This window comes from Nipponia nippon, unplaced genomic scaffold, assembly GCF_047370975.1.
Source record: "Nipponia nippon isolate SJK-2023a ecotype South Korea unplaced genomic scaffold, ASM4737097v1 scaffold_30, whole genome shotgun sequence".
Classification (NCBI taxonomy): domain Eukaryota; kingdom Metazoa; phylum Chordata; class Aves; order Pelecaniformes; family Threskiornithidae; genus Nipponia; species Nipponia nippon.
Genome location: NW_028262348.1, coordinates 2,737,633 through 2,758,963, shown reverse-complemented (window position 1 = coordinate 2,758,963; position 21,331 = coordinate 2,737,633). Strand labels below are relative to the sequence as shown.

The following is a 21,331-nucleotide window of genomic DNA, read 5'->3' as shown; positions in this document are numbered from 1 at the left end:
ATTTCAGACCTCTTTCCCCTTCCCGAGCAGCTGCACTTGACCTGCACAAGCATTGCAGTGGCATCTTGGGACCAGAAAGCCTAGCAGCTTTTGTGAAAACACAAATCCCATTCCGCAGCCACTGCTGCGAGCTGCTGCCTGGGATATGGAGAAACTCTAGAAACTCTACTAGATTCAGCAATCATAAATCCCCACCTAACCTCTGTGCTGAAGAACGAATACAGCCCTCCATGACCTCAGGGTCTGGTTCGCTACAGAGCTTCTGCCAAGAGGTCTCTTATTTTAAGGAAGCTGGGGTTTGGGTCAGAGCACAGGGAATATTTACATGACAGAAATCTTCCTTGGAGACACTGAATACAAGGCTCTGGCCTTGGAGGCTCTGAATACACAGACAGTTGGTTAGTAGGCCTTCCCTCAGCTGTTTACCAGGGACATAAGAAAAAGTCCCTTCCGAGGACCCTGTCTTTGCAAATAAATGCTTTTCCTGTTAGTTGAACACATGCTGCATGAAAACACAGCCTGTTACCTTTAAAAATAAGGAATGCTGTCCGTGGAAGGTCATCAAACCAGTGCTCGCGATTTCGTTTTGCCTGGAAGCAGAACAGTCACGATCAGAAGTCGTCAATGCTACATCCATACAAAAAACGTGCAGTGATGGAGACCCACCTTATCCCCATCATCCACTGCTTTTAGATTGCCTGTGTGTCTCAGCCACCTTCTCTTTAACCACTGGCCTCCTTTGTCCTCCCTCCCACACACTTCCCCTCTTCTCCACCCAATAAATACTTACCTTCCATTTTAAGCCAACAACTTCATAGAAATTGTAAAAATCCTTTAGACTGCAAAACAGAAAGAAGCATCTGATCAGAGCCTTGGAGTTGATTAGATCCTTAATAGTCCTTGTCAGGCATCATCGGTAGAGAGTCCCTGGAAGTTATTAACTCCTTATTAGAACTGCAGCCACAGCTGATATAACTCAACACTGACCTCTTCCCCATCTGGCCAAAGGTTACTGACTGACAATAGCCAGAACAGGCTGCAAAGCCCACCTTCTTTCTGTCACACTACAGTCCTTAGAGGAAACTCTGACCCTCCTAAACCCAGAATTTTACCACTGAGAAGAAAGACCTGAGGCTTAGATAGCAAACTCCAAGGGACAGAGATTGTACTGCTCTTCAAGAAGTAGTCTTGGACTGTCTTCATTACTCCTCCAGTCCTTTTCTAACATCTTTGCACATTTTCTTTTCAAGGTAACAATGAAATTTGAAAAAGGACATGGAAGCAAAGAAACTCATAAAACACAAGTGCCTGTCTAGGTGCTCAGGGTCAGGCCTGTAACAGCTTTTAGATGTCTGAAAGTGAGGATGCTGAACTTCTCAGACTCTTACTGGTGTCATTAGGTGCCTGAATTTAAGAGCTCAGCCTTTCTCCCTACGCCACTTTCAACACTTCTCTGTGGCACTTGACTTTAAGGAGAAGCATCGGCACCAGTTTTGTGGGAGGCTCGCTCCGAGCCTGTCTGTGGCCAGAACAAAGGAAAAGGAAGAGAAGGTCTCCTGCTCTAATTCCCTCTGCTTCCATGCTGGCTGGAGTTAGCTGCACCCACCCACCAGAATGGTAATTCTCCGCCTCATAACACAGAGGATGACAGTCCTGAAAGCACCAGCAGAACCAGATTTTAATTAACAAAACCCTGGGGGACACAGCCAGCTGCTGGAAAAAAACAAAAACTTGTTAAGCTGCGAGGCTGCACTGTGTGAAGAAATGCTCCTTGCAGGCTCTAATGCTGCTTCTCAATTTCTCGCTCCTCTGTTCTGGCAGGGGAGGTGGGAAACAGCGGCTGCCTGGTGCCTGCCAGCAGAGCGTTGTATCCACAAGAGGGCACGCAGGAACTCCATCACCTCTGCAGCAAAACCTCAGCTCTCAGGGTACCCAGCCCTCCAAGCTCCCTGCTTCCCAGACAAGTCCTTTCAATCACCTAACTCTATTCCCACACCCCAAACAAGTTTCCCTCCATAAACCCAGCCATCCTCTCTGAAGTACAGCCTCGCTTCAGAGAGTGAAGCAACCTCCCCGCTCTGGGCGCAGCAGTAAGACCATCCTACCTGACTAAAGGAGTATTGCTTTGATTCAGTGCTTTGAAAGTGAGATATCGCTCTCTGGCACACATCCGAGGCTTGTAAAACCGCAACAGCCCTTCAAAGTGCTTGAAGGAAATTCCAGACGGCCTCTAGAAACAAGGGAATGTTGTCATAAGCAGCGACATCAGGCAGAAGCACATGGAGTCTAGCGTATTTAATTCTCACTCTGGATTTGTTTTAAGCAGGATTTCTACGTTACCGTAAGATGCCATTATAACTAAGCCCCAAAAAGTACCCTAAGCTGTTACTTTAACGTCCTGAGCTTATCCCAGAGCACAGAGATCAGAAAGCTCTCCTGGCAGTCGGTCCCTCCAGCAAATGCCGAGCTGTTCCCTGTCACCCCATCATGTGAAAGTTGTCCAACGAGACACCCCAAGCGACAGAGTTCAACCACTCTTCTTGGGAAATTAGCAGGCGGCCTAACAGATCCCATTACTGGCACTTTTTTAAGACTCAGCTATTCCTCAGGAACTGTTCATATAATGAATGTGCCCTAAACATGAACTAATCTACTAGAAGTGGGCTAGTTATTTTGGGGCCTTATTTATCTTCCTGCTCCACAAGTCAGGCAAGAAATCAACCCTCTCCCCCAGTGCTCTGTCCCTGTAGAGAGTTGTTTGTAGGCGAATTACTTCTGTTTCCGCACCGTTTACTCATGCAGTATCTAGCAACTGTACTGTACCTTCACACGTATAACCCACCCTGCCTCTAAGTACTGGTGCTTGAGAAGCAAGTCCTCAAGTGACCCACGCTGAATCAGAGAGAAATCCATGATTGCATGCTCTCCAGAACAAACTTCACTCATTTTATCAAGACGCTTCCATCACCTCACACGGGGCTGAAATTCAGACTACTTTGGTGTTTCTCCAGAAACAGATATAAACAAGTTACACGAATGAAAAACCAGTAGCCCTTGGTGAGTATGATTACAGTCAACAGACGGAAATCATCTTTTTTGGAACACGCTCTTTAAACACTCCAGACCACTGGTGATCTTAAAACATTGCTGACCTCCCCTCCTGCCGCACCCCAGGCTGTCCTCAGCCTCCCCGCAGGCCCCGTACCTGTTTGGTGATCAGCAAGCGGTAGGCATGCTGTATGGCCGTGCGCTTGTGCAGCAGCAAGGACTTAAACTTCCTTTTCTCGATGTCATTGAAAGTGTCGAACACAACAGCGAGAAGCTGCAGAGAGAAGACAGCAGAGATCCTTACACTCTGCAGCTACCTGAGCCGGGGCTTCTCCAACAGGCAGGAACACCCAGAGGCAAGGAGAGGCATTGCCTGCAGGAGGAATTTACTAAGCACTGCACTGACTGAGGCAGAATGGAGTCAGCGAGGGCCCCTTGGCCATAAGGGATCCCACAAAAGGATCACCAAGCACACTGCACACACACCGACCCACTTTTTGGAAGAGGTCCTGGTGTTTCTGGCCTCCTAACACTCGCTAGTGGTTTTAAGAGCCACACGTGCCAACAGAAAACAGTATCAAAAGGTTTGTTAAAATGCCCTGATCTCTTCCTGGAAAGCGGGTTTTGAGGGCTGCTTTCTGGACTCACCCTTCCACGGGAGCTTTGGCAAACACATATCAAAACTAATGCTCCATCTAGGACAGCAGCAGTGAAATCCAAGCCCACTACAAGCACGAAATCGCTCACCTTGGATTGTGGAATTCCTCAGCTCCTTTGACAACCCCTTTTCCACCGCTCCCATCCTCACCTGAGCGGGTCTTGGCCCTGCCCTAGATGCTGCAAGAAGCAGAGCCAGCACAGCAGCCACGCTCTCACACTGCAGTTACCAGCACTCTTCAAGTCCTGCCAGACTTAGTCATTCCATCCCCTTCAAACTGATTTACAAAGTATTTCAGGCAAGCCCAGATAATAAAATGCCATTTTATGATACATAATTAAGACAGAAAAGGACAATAAATTTCATGCAACTGAGTATGTCACTCCAAGCATGACATTAATGTGAGAGAAGTTGAAAGATACTCGTATCGTTCTGTTTTCTGTGATTTAGTTCAACTCCTTGTGGTTAAACATTAGGAGACTCCTATGTGTAGCAAAGCTGCCGTTTCTAGAAGTATTCTGCCAAAGGGTCGCAGATTATTACAGAGTGCTCTTGGGAATGGGGAAGACTGCAGGGCAATGAGCTCCAAAGTCAGGCAGAGAGAAGTCAAGTGCCTCAACAAGAGACTCACCAAGTTCATGATGAAGTACAGCTCGATGGAGAGATACACTATGAAGAAGACACAGGACCAGGGGTTCCGGGCATAAGATGGCATCATCACATCAGGGAAACTGCATCCAAAAAAGACACAAGTTTAAGCACCAAATAGCTCATGCTACGCTTCCCACGACAAAGGCAAGAGGCACAGGACACAGGGGGGTGTGCGAACTTGCATCCAAAGATCTGCAAAACGTGTGGTTGCTCGTGACACAGAAGTTTGTGCCTCGCAACAAGCGGCAAGAACATGGAGGCATAATGAAAAAAATAATTATGAAAAGCACATTCCTTGCACATCCCAAAAAACCAAATGGGCAAAGGGGATTTGTAATGCGGCTAAGGGTTGTGCTTTGATACTTAGCAACGACAGCGATACAGCCGTAGCGTAAGAGTGTTACAACCTAAGATTTATTCCATCCTTTGCTAATTTCCTAATCCTCAGAGCTCTCCCTGACAGCAGATCAATATTTACCCACTGTTGTTATCCCCTTTTCCTAGCAGATAGGTGAACTGACACAGAGGAATGGGAAGTTACTTCACAACAGCAAACTGTCGGCTGACAAAGGAGAACAAATAGAAACTTTCCCTCCTTGGACCAAGGCCTAATAAAGCTGTTTCCCTCCTTATTGCCCTCACAGTGATGAAGTGGTCTGAGTCGCTTAGAGATAACTGTCCATTTGAGGTCACAGTGTCCTAAAACAAAATGAAATACCAGTTCTTCCCATGCAGGCTGACCCAGGAAATCTCTCTCTCGTGCAGAGGAAAGGGGGCACATTTGGAGACAGAGCATTTCTGCAAATAAACTCTTGGCTCTGCTAGACTTCTCTGGGGACAAAGGGAAAGACTGAGCTAGAAAAGCATGAACTTACTTTGAAGTGGTCAAAAGCACGAAGAGATTCACGAGGCTGTTCTCTAAGGTATTGAAGTACTGAAAGAAAACACTCCCATGACAAAATGCAAGTAGAATTTCATAGCGACTTTTCATTCAAAAAACAACCACCAACCCACCCACCCACTTGAATACAAGGCACTTCCACAATTCCCTGATGCCTCCCCTAGGGAAAGGGTACTTCAGCATTGGGCCTTTCTAAAGGTCCCCGAGACCTTTGGGTATGTGAAGAGTTAAAACAATTAAAAGCTCATCTATACATTTTTGTAGTAGCCACTCCCAGCAAGCTACGGACTCTGGCCTCTGACAGGCACCATCTGAGGCGGCCAAGCTTTCACCCAGATACCTTCCTCCACCCACCACGGCAGGTGGCTCGTTTGACTAAACTAAGACACCAAGAACAAGGAACAACTCCGTGAACGTTCCCTTTGGGGCATCCTGTCTTTTGAGGAAGTTCTCTGTGCCATCTTCCTTCCCAGCAGGGAGTAAACCAGGGCAACGCTGCCAAGCAGCCTCTGGCCATCTAACATCTGGCCTCCCCGGCCACCACACAGGAATAAGCTACGTCTACACAGTAACGTTTGATTCTTAAGCATGTCAAAATGGGACTCAAGCTTCCGTTGAAAGAATCGGTGATACTCACCGGATCCGAGTGGTTAGGAGAAAACAAGTAAAAACCTAGAGAAGCAGCAGAGAAGGTAGAGGAGGAGACAAGAAAGGGGGAAAGAGCAAACAAAAATAAAGTCTGTTTAATGTCAGGCAGCAGAGTGGTGAGTCTCTGTTCCCAAAGAAAAGGTCACACTAAAAGTAAGCCCTCTCTGACACCACGAAGGAGTATCTGGAAGGCCTTCTCCGTATAGATTTGCCAATACATGTCATCGGCATTTCACCGATCCTTTCAGAAAACAAACTTTCTGAGGATAGTCCGATGGTAGCAGGTACGCTACAGACACGTGCATTTGTGGGAGTTTACTCTAAACTTACAAGATTGAGGAACAGTTGATGGAAACAGAACTTGGAAACCACAACCACACACACACCACAAACTATCCTCTGGAAGAGGTCAAAAGGACCTTTGTCTCAAAACCAAATACCCAGCTCCTAGATTTTTTTGGCTCTTTAATTCTGCCTGCCAGATGACTGTGGATGAAATGGGATAAATGGAAGATTCTGGCAGGACTCTGAATCTGATCAGCTTTATATTCATCCAGGTTGTTTGTGTTGCTTTTGGAGAATAACTGGTTAAGAGCATCACTTCACCTTCCATAAATGCAACTCACCCAGGATGGCAAAAATCACCATGAAGAAAAGCAGGAGGAGAAGAATGTCAATAAATGGTGGGAGGGACTGGAAGATCTGTCGCAGATTTCTGAAAAAATAAGAAAACATTATTAAACTAAAACTTGCACGTTTTCCCCTCCAGGTTGGCAGGGAAAAAAAAAAAACCAACCAAAACCAAAACAACGCACCATACTTGAGGACTTTCTCCCCGCTCCCTTCAAGGATTAAAAGTAGAAAGCTAGGCAAATTAAGATCGTGTCCAAGCTACCTATTGGCCCTTTGCAGTCAGCTCTCAAGTACTGCAAACAATACTAATGTCTCCCTGTCAACTTTCCTTCTCCAGACTCAAGACTAGCTCTGCGGTTCACTGTGCAGTTTACAGGCAAAGCTAGGAGCCAGGCACAACACAGGCATCTTCGTGTGGTGCGCTCTCTGAGGCGGCTGATACAGCTGAGGACAGTACACATCAGCCCTGTGCACCGTGCGCACATCCAAAGCTACTGCCTATGAAAGTTCCCTACGTGGTTCCCTACTAGGTACACTTCAGTCACAATTACAAAAGATCTCTGAGATCTGAAATGCCCATGAAAGACACTTATTTTCCTGCGACGCCTGCAGGATCAGAGTGCTTTTCCTTCACCCCAGTCCCAGGCACGACAGCAGCAAACCCAGCCAGCTGACCGCTCACCTTCTGACGGCACCACAGTAACGGCAGTCCACCAAGAAGATACAGCGCAGAGCTCTCGTTATCCGGACATGCGAGGTTTGGCGCACCAACACCACGATGGCCTCTATGAACTGGACAAACAGCACGCAAGTCTGCAAAAAAGAGGTTTAATGAGAGGCACAGCTGCAGTCTCCTTCTGGGAAAGGCAAAGCTCTCACTGACCACCCATTTATTTGGACACTTTCAGGATGGGAGGTGTCTTCGAGAGCTTAGAGATCTCACATGAATCATTTGGCAGCTGGGACACATGGCTAAGTCATACAGTACAAGACAGTATGCTACAGTACAGGCCAATATTTAATCTGGTTCTTCGGTTCCCGAAGATGCTGAAGGAGAGACACTGACAATCAGACAGACAACTTACCTTCACCATAGTCCTTTTGTGCCTGATAAAGGTTTGGAAGCCCAGCCACCTCATCTTCATCGAGAGTTCAAAGACTACCACAATTAACGCAAACAGCTCCAGGGTTGCGTGGACCTGTTACAATACAGCAAAGCTTAAACCAGCGCTTCTGATTACAAACAGCAGCACATCAGAGGCCACGTCTCTGCCCTTCCTTTTTCGAGGAGCACGTGGGTTTGACAACAGTCCGAGCACAGCTCTGTGACATGCAGGAAACCCCAAGGCCGCTCTTGAAGCTAGCACAGCACTCTGTTTTTCGAAGTTTCTACATTTATTGCTTTATGCTTTTATTAAAGCCTGTAGAATTTTCCTCTATTCAGTATCAACCCAGAATTTCCTGGAAATCCAGATCCCTTTCGGACTTGAATAACACATCAAAAAATGTATTGATATGTTTGAAACAAAAGGGCAAGACACCAGCAACTCGAGCAAAAACCTTTTGAAAAGTTTGAGACTGCAATTCTTTTTAGCAAAATGCAGGAAGAAAAGTTGCTGGGCAGAGAGAATTTACAGAGAGAAGGGTTTTCTCTTGAAATAGATGTTCTGGACAACCACAGACAGGGTCCTGATCAAGCTCTGCGGCAGAACGCAGCTGTTGGCAGCGCTGATGGACCCCTTCTCTGTCGGCAGATGCAAAATGCACCACAAAGACGACGACAGTATTTTCTTACAACCTCAGCTTTAGTCACAGCTCAAACCCCAAACTGAGTTATGCAGCCCTGACTCATTTTGAGGAACGCTTTGATGCCAAGGTTGTCTCAGGGCTGTTCTACACCCCTGGCATGATCCTAGGGCGCTGTTACCAGCTCCAAAAGCAGATGGAGATTCTCCCACCGGCAACAGCAGCTCCTAGCAGGGTGCCTGACAGTGGTACCTCGTGAAGCGGTTGTGGACTGACAACAGTACGCACCACTTTGCGTATCCCTTCTCTCAGCCTGCATTTTGCAGCCTGGCCCAGGCTGAGATCTGTTTGTCTTCTTAGGAACCACTGGTGGTGCTGCGGTAACGGCACCGACCCTGACGATGACTTTAAAACCACCCCGTCAAAGCACACAGATTCTTGAGTTACCTCAAGTAAAAGCAAGAACCACACGCTTCTCTAACAGTTACAAAATTTAAGAACTGCACAAATGGATAATATGAAATAATTGTCACTTTCATTGTGGTCTATGCACATCAGATGAAAAAAGGATGTTTTGCTGGTTGACCTATCTGCTGTCAACCAATTTACAGAACAAGCCAGGCTGTTTTTTTCCTACTACGGCTACTTTCTTCCTCTATGGTTAGCCTTCTTTTTCCTCTTACCCACCCATGCAAAACAGGCAGATTTCTTCATTTTGCCCCCAAGTACTTACAAAGATGCCAAGACGGAGCATAGGAACAGCTGGCGCCTCGCAGAGAGACAGCAACAGGAGAAGCAGCGCTGTGCTCAGCTCCATTAGGTAGAAAAGGTGGTTGTGTGCAAAGAGGTAGGCAGCAAGTGCTTTGGCGTTTTTGGGGTGAGTGAAGAACTTATCGTTATTTTCTCCTTCCTAAGGCAGCAGGAATAAAGAAGAGAACAGCATTAGTGACTCTTGGTACTACAACAGAGCTTTCCGGCTGAAGAATGCAGACTTTTATAAGGATTAGATACAATTTCCAACAGACTATTCCCACTTTACAGCCTGACATTGATCTGTTTATTGAGGAATGAACTCTACACACACGGGACATCCCCTTCTGTTGATAAGCATATTTCAGTAATGAAACTCATTCATATCCACAAACTCCTGCTTCAGAAACCCTTGAGCCTTTTCAAAACGAGGAAGAGCGCTGAAAGAGTTTATATAGGTAGGCAAAGAAACTTTAGTCAACGTCCCAACATAAACACAGCACTTCATTTATGTGCAACCACTTCCACATGTTTACAGACCTCTCTGATTAAACTTCTGCAGGACAGAAGACAAAAACACACAGATAAGCTCCAGGGCACCTGGCTGACAGTTGCTCCTCCTTATCTTGGTCTTGCAAAACGTCCGGGAGAAAACACGGGAGCACACGCAGCGTTTTCTGCTTCAGGAATGCGAGAAGACGGCCTCCATGAAAAATTAACAAGTCTCTATGCTGATTTGTCATTCCCTCTTAACTGGAAAGCTTAATTAACATTAAAAGGTCAGATACTCCATCTTAACGGTTTGCCTACAACTGATTTTTAAACAGCTACATCATTACTGTTTTTACCTCTAGGACAAAACTTAGTTTGGGGAGAATTTAGAGGTTTTTCATGCAGCTTCTTCTCTTTCTTCAGTCAATGGTTTAAGCAAGGGAGCTTTAGTCACTCACAAGAAACGGGCTGCCTCTTGGAAACTGTCATAAGAGATCATTTTTCCCTAGCTGGGACACTCAGGTGCACAAGAAGTTGTTTGTTGGTGGTGGTTTTTTTTTTTTTTTTTTAAATTAACATCTTTCCAAGTAAGCAATTACTGTAAGGACAGTAAGCCATTACTATCAAAGCAGAATAACTGTGATTGCAAATGGATAACAAGGTCAGGAAACAGAATCTCCGTTAAGAAATGAAGCCTTCTTGAGACTAATTCAAAAGAGGGTTTCAAATGTTTCTCATTTACTCATCTCACAGGCAAGCTCACATTCTGTTTAAGAACAAACGCTGCCGGGTCAGCGAGCCAGATTGTGAGCAGGACAAAACCCAGCAGCAAGCTCCATAAAACGCAAGCCCCCCCCGTCAAAGAGAGCGCTCGCTTAGACCAGCAGGGCATTCTTATTCACGCCTGACAAAACACACTTGCAGAATGAAAAATAGTCTAAATTCTGTCTCTTGGTAGCCAAGCAATTCAAAACGTTGCTGGACAGCAAAGTCCTCTTATTCGGATAAGACACTCTTGCCTGCAGCTACTGCTTCAAATAAACAATCTGCATGCTCTTTAAGTTATGTCTACTTCATTTCAAGGACATTGTCATTATGAGCGTTGGTCAAGGCAGCAGCAAGAATCATCTGCATCTGAAGGGCCAAGCCTGCTGCGTACATTACCATCAGACGCTGCAGCAACTCAATGACCCTTTGCAGAGAATCTCCAATAATCATGAGTTTAAACAAAAGCCCGGGAGGGGCTGGAGCTACCATTTTATTTCAGTGCTGCTCTAGCATACGACAACGCTGAAGTATTACCGAGGTCCAAGCCTACCCTGTTTTAAAATGCCAGAGAAGCAATACTTTCTCAGTCCTGTGGGGTAGGAGCAGGAAGGAACAAATGGTTTCCATCACCTTGCAGTGACTTAAGCAAAAAACCTAACTGGGTCCAAAGCATCTCAAGCTGCAATGCAGAGCCTTTGAAAGGGAACGAAGAGAAGGAGGAAGGAAGGACAGTAAGGGAACCAGCGGCAGTTTTAGACTGGCCAGCTCTGGTACCAGCTCAGTTCTGGTACCTAATTCATCACACCAGACTATACGGCGATCTTAAAAATATTATACCTTTGCTGAAGTAACAGTGTTGTTTAACTGGAGCGTGGGTGCGGTTTGTTTGCTTGTCTGTTTGTTTTTTTTCTTTTTAAATAGGATAAATTTCACTCTTGGGCTGATCCTAATCTCAGCATGCTTTCTTCCTGTAGAAACCAAGACCTCTGCCTTCTCTTGTGTCTTACCTGACCTGCAGGGCTGCACCGATGCTAAACGAGCATCCCAGGGCCACCCACCAAATGTGTGGCCAAGGCAGGATTGGGACCTGCAGTTCCAGAACATGAGATGCCTCCAGGAGAGCGCTGACCATTCACCCCGGAGCGACCGAAGAGATAAAATGACGATCTATGACAAGTTACAGCAATCTCCGCGGTAAGGTGGCAGAACTGAACGTGTGCTGAATCCCTCAACTACTACAGTCGCTGGCACTGGGAGAGATGGGAGAGGATGGGCAGCTCGTTCAGCTGCTCCCAAATGCGTTGGCCAGAGCCCATCTGAAGGCAATCCCAGCATCTCCCCACTCTTCGAGCGGATTCCTTTGCAAAGCACCAATTTTTTAGCCTCAAAACTGAAGCTCTTTGTTTCTTATAATCAAGAACTACCATAGTTTCAGAAGTCCATTTTTCACACAATACGGCAAACAGCAGGGCTCACCTGGAGGTAGATTGCTGCCTCTTGGTAGTTCATTTCCCAGTTGTGTCGGGCAGAGCTTTGCTGCGCACAGCAGTCCCCCGCAGCAGGGCTGGATGCATCATTAACAACGTCATAGCTACCTCCATCTGCATCAGTACAGTAAGAGAAAAATTGATTTACAATTAAGCGAGCTGGGATTGATCAGGAGGCATGCAAACAAGCCAGGCACTGGGACCAGAGACAAGCAGCAAGAGGTGGCAGAGTACCCGGGAATCTGGCAGCTTGTACACAGACAAATTGACTCTTCCCACGTAGAAGCTTTTACGAGACACACTCAAACTCAGCACTTCAACACAGGAATGCTCCCAGAAGATCATCAAAAGAGACAGCATCCTATTTAATACAATAAGCAGGTCTCCTGGCTCAGGAGATCTGCGCTGTCATGTTCGTAGCACACTATCAGCAGTCATAAACTATAAACAGGCAGCTAACAGCTAGAAGCCTCCGAGGATGTCCAACCCACGGAATAAAGAGCGGGCTTGCTAAAGGACACTGCCTTTTCGCATTTAACGGTAGGGGAGACCGCGGAAGAACGCAATACAGGACTGCGACAGGCCAGGGAAACCAGTCTGAGTACAGAAGCTGTACGGTACGCTAAGAGCAGCGGTCAGTATTTTTAGTAGAAAGGCTCATTTTTCAGAGCTCTACAGAGTCATTGAACAACGCATCCTTGCAACGCTCTTTTTGGTGCGGATAAATACCAATGCTCCTCTGCTGAAAACAAACAGCAAGATTAATTTTCCGCTCATATCCCATAGATTGATTTTGAAACTTCTAAGGGCGCGGCGGTCTCATCAGTAAAGCACTACAAAACAACGAACATTTGTCCCAGAATTCATAACTCAAAACTTCATAAAAAAAAATAAAAATACAATTCTATTGCAAAAAGCAACTCCCAAGCATAGCTACACATACATAGTGTCCTTCCCACAGGAGAGTTACGCAGGACAGGTATATAAACTCCAGAATACTTGCCATTTTTTGCATTCTACAGCCTCAGTGCTATTAAGACACGTGAAAAACATGCACGAAGACAATTTGTTCAAAAAGGGAATGTCACTTGGCTGCTTCTTCTGGGACTGGGGTTTTTATTTTGCACCTTTGACAAAGAATACGGAGCAGAGACCCCCCAGGAGCGAGCCCTGCTTAGGGCCACGCAAGAAACCTGCGGTGGAGCTGTCCACACGCTCCGTTCTCCGGAGTCTCCATCGTTACCCAAACCACAAGGTTGTTCTTGCTCTCAGCAGAGACTTCCCTCCTCCAGTGCCTCACGTTCCCGAAGAGGGTACATGTAAAATTGATCTTGCCAGTGCAAAAGTGCTGATTTCCCCCTTTTTATGAGCCCGGCAGCTGTGAGGTGGTAGCTGCTTCTTTCTTATGAGAAGTTATCTGAGAGCAGGCCAAAAATGACAACAAGGTTGTTTTCCTCTCTCATGCCAGCATGCTGAAGATTTGCTGCATCTCTTTGCTACGACAAAACGAATAATAAAAAACCCCAAATAATCCTCATTGAATTACTGATTCAGTCTTTCAGAGTGGGGAGAGGGACAGAGGCAGAAACCCCTTCACCAATGCAGAGCCACAGCTGCCTTTTTCACCCTCAAAATCCAAATAAGATAACATTTATCTGGGATTTGAGAAGGCTTTCCAGATTGCATACTCAGATTGCTGAGAATCCTGCAGCGTTTACGCCTATTTCTCTTCCTTGCTTCCCCCGTACCCTTAAAATACCACTCAAAATCTGGACGAATGTTTGAATGAGGCTGACTCTTCCCCCACGCCTCTTTTACACCTTGAATGAGCACAGTGCTGGAAAAAAATGAAGGATAGAGATTTTATTTATCCACAGAACTGGAATGGCAGTCTTCTGGGTTTGTTTGCCTTTTAAGTGAAAGGTGACAGCAATCTGCAAATATCAGCAGCTTTACATTGTGAGCTTTAAAAAGTTCTTAAATGTTATTATTTACGAAGATTTTACTGGATATGCGTTTCAGACTCCCTCAAAATACGGCCTGGTAGCAAAAACCTTTTTGCATTTAATGCTTAACAGAGGTGCAGAAGGAGCACATCTTCATCAGAACCTGGACTCGCTGCTGAAGATCTTTGCTGCCCAGAAGACAAGGATTTTCCAATCCTCATTCCCATCCTAACAGATGGTTTGCTGCCCGACGAAGCACACTGCAGCCCCGTCCTGCCTGCCTTCCCCTCCGTCGGGAATTAAGCTGGGTCACAGCAGAGGCAAGAGCACAAGGCGGCCTCCAGCCCCCAGCCTCAAAGACCTCAAGCGTTGCCGTAGCCAGGCGCAGAGCTGCCAAACACCCCCAAACTTTGCGACGGGGACATCGGAGCAGAGAGTGCAACCTCTTCTCATCACACATAACCTGAAGATACAAATCAGAAATGTGCTGTAGAGCCATCCCGCTAACGTCGTGGGTGGCACGCATGGCTCCGGGCATCTTCAAGTTCTGGACATCTTTGCATCTACAGCACATTACCCACAGCTCCTTCATCATCCAAGGCTGCAGGATGCCTTGCTCAAACCAGCAACAACTGGGAAGGCGCTAACAGGAGCCGGTTTCAGGCCTTTCCGTAACTCACCTCCAAAACACCGCAAGCGTTCAGAGAAAATCCCAGTGTGATTCGTCTCACACAGTTCAGGGGATACTGAAAAAGCACAGGATCGACACTGGCTGCAGTAGCTCTTTTGGGGAGGAGGGACGTATTAAACAGGTTGCTTACAATATCACCGTGGTATTGGAGCGTTACAGTATATACAAAATTTAAGAGCATCAAAACATACTGTGGCCAAATCAGCAAAGCTTTGTAGCATTAAACAAAACACCAAAACCCTGTACCCTATCAAAAGATGCCCAAACTACCTTTAACCCTGAAGCAGTTCTATCGCAAAGGCCAATCCTTCTTTGAAAAGGATCAACACTAGGAAAAGGTACACCCCGGTAAAAACCCAGGACCCCTCTCTGCATTTCACACAGCGGACTCGCAGCCGAAACAGAAGAGATGTCCCAGTGAGATCAAGGTTGCGAATACAAAACAGCACTCAAAGATGCAAATCAGAAATGAAAAATAACTCTAGGAACCAAGACGTTCTCCTCCTGCCTAAACCAGACATCACCTTTCCAGGCACAGACAACAGAAAACGTACTGGTGAAGCGTTCTGGTGGGGAGCTGCAGTTTGTGGATCAGCTCCTTCCCCATCAGGTACCAGAAGGTTGATCTAGCATCCCTGAGGCAACAGCATCATCTGGGTAATAAATAATAATAAAAATAATAATAAATTTGAAAAGCAACCCTCTGACTGTTTGTTTGGCAGCCCTCCAGCTAGCTAATTTCCTCAGCTGCTCCCCTGATAACAATGACACAGACTAATGCAACCTCTGCTCCGCTCAGCTCGTGCTGCAGAACATCCCCGACGGCATTTACCATTAGTATCGAGCTCAATGAGATAGGAGGATCTCTCCACAGGACTCCCGTAATCCTCGAAGTAGATGGCAGGCGGCTCTCTCCACCGCATGGCAGCCGCCGCGTCGGCAAGCGGGCGCGCTTGTGTTCGGGGTTGGGGAGAAGGAGACAAGTCAGGGCTGAAGTTCCTCCCTCCCTCCCCTCCGAAAGCCGATCCTCAATTTCGCGGCTTCCTCAAGGGAAAGCTACGCTTTTCCTCTGCTCTCTGCAGAACTGAACGTTTCCTCCCCTCCGAGGAGGGTGGCTCAGACTTCAGTTAAATCGTTTCCCTATCGCCGTCTTAGCAGCGGGGTGTTTCTAAGTGCAAGTTGTTGGAAGGCTTAACTGCGGGACGAAGAGCTTTTAAGCACGAGCGCGGTGGTAAAGCGAGGCTTCATGTGCCATGCTCTCTTATTTTGGCATAGAGCAGAATTTGCTCACCAGCAAACGTGGACAGCTAATGGGAAAGGAGTCAAAGTGCTGACTAGTCACAGCAAGGCGTCTTCCCCCCCCCGCCCCGGCAAAAAAAGAAAATAGATGTTTGTGAAGTTCACAGGACAAGGGGCATGACAAAGTAAACGAACTGAGCCCTTCACAGATGGCAAAGCTTCCTTCCACACTTGTGTAACTTATCCCAGGCGTTCCCTGAAAAGGGAGAGAGGGAGGGGAAAAAAAGAAAAGAGGAAAAAAAGAAAAAGCAAAACCAGCTGGCTGCTTACACAAGGCATCCGGAACGATACTGCCGGGACTCCAACATTTCCATTCAGTGCAGCAGAGCATGCTCCTGTGTAAATAGTTTCCATATGTCATCATTACAATAAAAAACAAAAAAACAAAAAAGAAAGAAAGAGAAGGAGCATAAACTTCCCTCAGCCCTAACCTCTCCCTTTGCAAAACAAATTCCCTACTTAGGGGAAGGAAAAACTCTCCATTGGCTGAGCGAGCAAACACACTCCTCGTTCGGAGGAGCTCGCGGGGGACCTCGAGGGCAGGGCCGAGAGGGAATAAGGGACAGAAAACATTCACAGGAGCCAGGGAGAAATCACCCTTCCCAGCCAGGTTATTTTATGTCAAACTGAAGTCAATTTGGACTTTCATTGTTTCATCTTTGGTGTCTGCATTGGTTTTAATAAATAATAATAATTTAAAAAAAAATCCAACAAACTAGTAACCTCCTACAAATTCAAAGAGTTATAAACAAACTCTACAGAGTAGCTCTTACATTTGCCTCAGAGCTCCCCCCGTCTGGCTCTCATTAGCCTGTTTGCCAGATGTTCTGCTTTCTAGATAGCACACACTTTTTATGGCATTACACTGGAACAGACCGAGATGCCTCTAATTAGCTCCTCGACTGACTCCACAGCCGTGTGCCTTTACCGGACTTAGCAGGGCTTTCTCCTAAAAGGTTGAGGAAGGTCTTGATGGAGCTGCTAGTTGCCATTCTGTCCAGATAATGCTATTTTTAGCAAGTATACTTGTGATGACAAAACTCTGCAAACTGTGTGGAAGGCAGGGTAAGTGACATAATTCAACAATACTGTTCCTGTAGTTAAACCTGTCATTCATGCTGTTTACACATCACCGGTGTAGTCAGCCTAAGACAGCAGTATGCAAGTCACTCGTCTGATGAGTTGCATGTGCAAGTACTATTTCTCTTGACAGGCGAAAAAAGAAATGCCGAGGACCCGTGACTTCAGAGACAGGACACATCTTCGTTCACATTGCCTTACAAGGTTCCTGCAAGCGGACACACCAAATACAGCAGCAAGAGAGAAAAATAAGCAAGGCGTTACCTCCCGCAGTCGGGAAAGGCGAAGCTGTCCAGGGCACACACGCCGGGCAGCTCCAGTAACCACCTCGGACAACCGGAGACGTGCCAGCTGACAAAACCTCTGCCGTGCACCAGCCACCGGGCCAGAGAGGAGGAGGACAGGGAAAGAGAAGGCCAAAAGCTCAGCTAACCACCAGATTCCTTCTTAATTAAATATAACCTGGTACCAAATTTGCCCTTTCCCTCTTTCTTGCAACCTTGTTGGTAAGAACTGCTGTCTTGCATTTACCCCTACCCTTACAGTCATTATTTCTCCCTGGGAAAGAGGTGTGAATCCTGTTAGGGAACACACTTGCCAGCTACGTTTTTCACGGGAGCAGCGTCTTTTGCTCTTGGAGCTGGACACGCTTCCAGGAGCACAGGCTGTCCGAGGCAAATGTGAGTTTCTGGAGTTGAGCAAACGCTTTGCAAGTTTGCTGCCGGAGTCCGCACAGACACGCAACCTGGCCTTTCCAGCACGAGGGTCTCGCTGGCAGGCTCCCATCCCTTTGCAAGCAGGGAAAAGGGCACAAACCAGTCTGTGGTTCGCTCAGTTGCAGTCCCTCATTGCAGTAACTGCTCCACCATTTCACTGGAGCCATTTCTTTTCTGGCTTTGCTGCATTCTTTACTGCCACACCACCTCCGTTCCTTACATCATCCATCTTGACTGCATTCACGTCTAATTACCCAAACTCAGCTAGTCACAGAGCTCACGCTTTCAGTTTAAAAGAAACATAACCAGACATCCAGCAACACTGAACATGGGCCCATGGAAGAAAGCAGATCCCAGCAGCATCGGAGCTGCCCATGGGGTTTCCTGGACCTCCTGCCCGTACATAAGAGACTTGTCCCGGTGTGGGATCCCCATGCTGGCTCCGGCTGCTGGCTCCCTTGGCGACTCCGCTCCCCGAGGCTGCAGTGAGGATGAACAAAGCTGCAGAAGGAGGACAGCATTTATCTGTCATAGACAACCAGAAGCGCTCCTCTCTCCCAGAAAGCCCCCATCAGCTGAACCGCATGGAGCGCCCGCTACAGAAGATGCAACTCCGTGAAAAAACACGAAATAAAGTAGATGGCTACCCTTCTCCCACACAAGCTGTGCAGGCACCTTCAGTCCCAAAGCCAAGATTTTAGCAGTACTACAACACAATCCAGGCAAAGCCCAGAAGCTGCTCTGGCCAGGAAACAGCAGGATCCTGAAGTGTCAACTACGCTGGAGTTGTACCAGCACCAATGATGGCGTTTTCCCTTCCAAGTGCTTACACGCCATGTAGCTTCACCTCCAGAGGATTTATCTTCTCTCCCTGCTCCAATGCAGTTGATAAGAAACTGCTCCTTTTCTTTTCAAGTGCTGAGGCATGAACATGCGTGCATTTGTCTCTTCAAGGCCAGACTCACCTACCCGGGAGAAAAAAAGCTGGAAGCCGCCTGGAAAGCACAGCTGGTTTGGCACTTGGCCACACATCTCAGAGGTGAGAGAGATGGAGAGTGAAATCACTGCCTTTAGTGCCTGACTGCCAGTTCAGCGCTGTGCCAACAGGAGCTGATCTTTGCAGCCCAAAATATCCTAGCACCCATCCTGTTTTCAAGGGGTGCTACGGGAAGGAATTTAACAGCCGTGAGGAAGTCTAAACAATTTACGATCAGTTTGTTGCCTAGGAAAAACAGGGCATCTCCAACAGAGTGCAGTGCCAAGCCCTTCTGTTGCAAGAGAAATAATATAATTCTGAATATTTCAAGTCAGCGTCACTGAGTAACGCTCTTCCTTAGAGACGACGGCACAGCAGAAACATATGCAAAGGCCTCAGGGCTCTTTGTCTTACTATATTCTCACAGCACTCGCTTGCTGTGAAGCTCAACAAATAAAGTCACTTCAGCTTCCTATTTAACACAGAGAAGTTTTTTAAAAAATATGGATGTTGCCACTTCCTGTTAGTGGTACGGAGCGACTGAAGCCTACCGTCCTCGCCTTTATTCGAGAACCCAGCGAGTTCCTACCGCATCAACACGAACTCACTTCACGCCATCATCCACCGCACTACGGGGAGCTGAATCCGCATGAAGGATGAGCAGATGTCCCTCAGCATGGTAAGCCACTTTTTATATATTATTGCCTCTTATCAATCGTGCTGCGTATCTTCTGATATTGAAGACAACTTAAGCCCTGCATCGTCTAATTAGAGGACCACTGTATCCTTGCTAACATCTGCACTGCACACATATAAGAACCCTGGTGCACAAGCTAAACACAACGACAGAAGAGCTAAAGCATGGTAGGAAATTGTTTTGTCTCAGCAGAAGCCGTGGCTCCAGCTAGCTCTTGCTCTGAGTATCTAGCTAACCATTTGCTCTGCGGCTCGCTATCCGTTTGAAACGGGGGATGAGCTATGATGATTCACTTGGACATTTGCTTCCTGCACCACTCTGCTGGGGACAAAAAGAGGCATCTGTAAGGAAGAAGAAGAAAAAAAAGTTAAAGGCTTCTAAGAAAACAAGGATGAGGATAATTTTACCTATCTACGCTAGCCAAGATCGGCTGGTTGGAGATTCTCCTCCGTGCACCTTACTTCCTCATCTCTTCAGGGCACCTACTCTCCTTTGGTCTTAACCCTGAGTCACTCTGTGACTTGATTTTTTTCTCTTGCAATGTTACGTGGGAAGTTTTGACCAGAAAATGTTTGATCGCCGGACAATCTTCACTCCTGAATATGGAGCAGCCAGAGGCAGAGGGACAGATCCCTCCCTTTGGGGATGTTTGGGATCCACAATGAGGTTAGCAAGAGGCTTCAGTGGTTGAAGACGAACCGATGGGTGCCTTGTCACCCTCAGAGAGACCACCTCGCCCTGACCCCTAAAAGCCTCCCATAGCTCACTAGCGTGCCAGACCACACAGCTCAAAAGCCGCTGCAGCAGCCAACGGTGAAACGGAGGAGGATTGCTCCTCGATTCCCAGGGCCGCATCCTGCAAGAGTAACGTCACCTGCCCCGCTAGCTCTGGCTCCTCGGCTGCTTCGCCTTCCAGCAGCTCGTGCAAACCACCGCATGCCTAAGCCCTCTTCCACAAAGCTGCTTTCTGACAGATGAGTCACTAAATCCTCCTGCATCAGAAAGCCCGTGAAATACCGTAAGGAGAGCCAGGACCAGGCACTTGCACAATCTGAGACCGTGTAAGACAGGAGTACCTGCTTCTTAATAGAGCTGCAAAGTCAAAACCAAAGCATTTTTAATCAGTAAAACTCAAATAAAAGGAAAAGTTGTGCGAGGAAAATATAATTAAGAATCTCGCTTGTGTGTTAAGCCAAATTGCTGCCGGGTTCGTATCCTTTATTTCCGAGCTTAACAAGTGAACCTCCATACCACAAAAAGGAGAAGTCAAAGCCACAACGGAAGGATCATCTACAGCCTTACATTACCCATCATTTCAGCAACTAATACGCTCTATAATCTTGTCAGTCCGAACATATCACAGCAACAAAGGCTTTACAGACACAGAGATAAAATTATTCTGTAACTGGAGTTAAATATCCAAGCCATTGAGGGGCTTTATGAAACAACTAATTTTGAATGGAAAAAAACAATTGGAAATAATGAAGTTTTTGCTGAACCCAACAGAAAAAAAACAAGAGACAAGCTCTGCCTAAGGCTATGGCTCATGAGAGAGGCCAGGCATGAAACACATGCACGCACATTTATAATTCATAATTTTTGAGGAAGTAACATAAAGGGAAAGAGACAATATCAGAATTCCTCAGATATAGCATTTCTTTAACGCATCCTGTTACATGAAGGAATTTCCTCTTTTTGTTCCAAAAAGGGAAACCAATGCCTCATGGTTTTAACATGTTAAAGATCTGCTTTAGCGTCAGTAACAACACAATGTCAGCATTTTACGAGCACGTTCCTCATTTCAATTCTCCAAAGCGGAGCCTTTGGATTTTCCTGATGCAGTTTGGAAAGATGCTTGATTAAGCTGAAATCTGGCCTTTTTAAGGAAAGCAGCGTGCTGCCAGGTCCGACTGCCAGTTCCAGCCACCAGCAGCTCCCCGGGGAAGTCGCAAAGTTAGCAGTGGGAAGCAGAGAGGAAGGGCTTCCCTCATGCGAGAAACCAGGATGAATTTGGGCAACAAACCTCCCGCACGGCCACCCAGCGCTGGAGCAGGGCTAGAACGGAGTAGGCAGTAATAAGGTATGTGCCATGCCGGCCTTTCTGCTCTAAAGAGAGAGGGATAGCAAGAAAACGAGATAAATTA

The 21,331-nt window shown here is 46.8% G+C and overlaps 1 protein-coding gene across 4 annotated transcripts in view; it reads right to left on the bottom strand.

Moving 5' to 3' along the window:
• TPCN1 (two pore segment channel 1) overlaps positions 1-21,331 on the bottom strand; it is a 49,418-nt gene that overhangs the window by 15,801 nt on the left and 12,286 nt on the right. For 3 of the 4 annotated variants that reach the window (XM_087768586.1, XM_087768589.1, XM_087768587.1), the window contains 12 exons: positions 11,772-11,896; positions 9,019-9,195; positions 7,625-7,738; positions 7,222-7,352; positions 6,533-6,621; positions 5,896-5,930; positions 5,233-5,291; positions 4,338-4,437; positions 3,206-3,322; positions 2,106-2,230; positions 791-839; positions 527-590 (listed from right to left, as the gene is read on the bottom strand). In XM_087768586.1, coding sequence (XP_087624712.1) covers positions 527-590; positions 791-839; positions 2,106-2,230; positions 3,206-3,322; positions 4,338-4,437; positions 5,233-5,291; positions 5,896-5,930; positions 6,533-6,621; positions 7,222-7,352; positions 7,625-7,738; positions 9,019-9,195; positions 11,772-11,896 — 1,185 coding nt within the window. Of the gene's footprint in view, positions 1-526; positions 591-790; positions 840-2,105; positions 2,231-3,205; positions 3,323-4,337; positions 4,438-5,232; positions 5,292-5,895; positions 5,931-6,532; positions 6,622-7,221; positions 7,353-7,624; positions 7,739-9,018; positions 9,196-11,771; positions 11,897-15,988; positions 16,050-21,331 lie in introns of those variants that run through there. The other variant, XM_087768588.1, reaches the window with a different exon arrangement.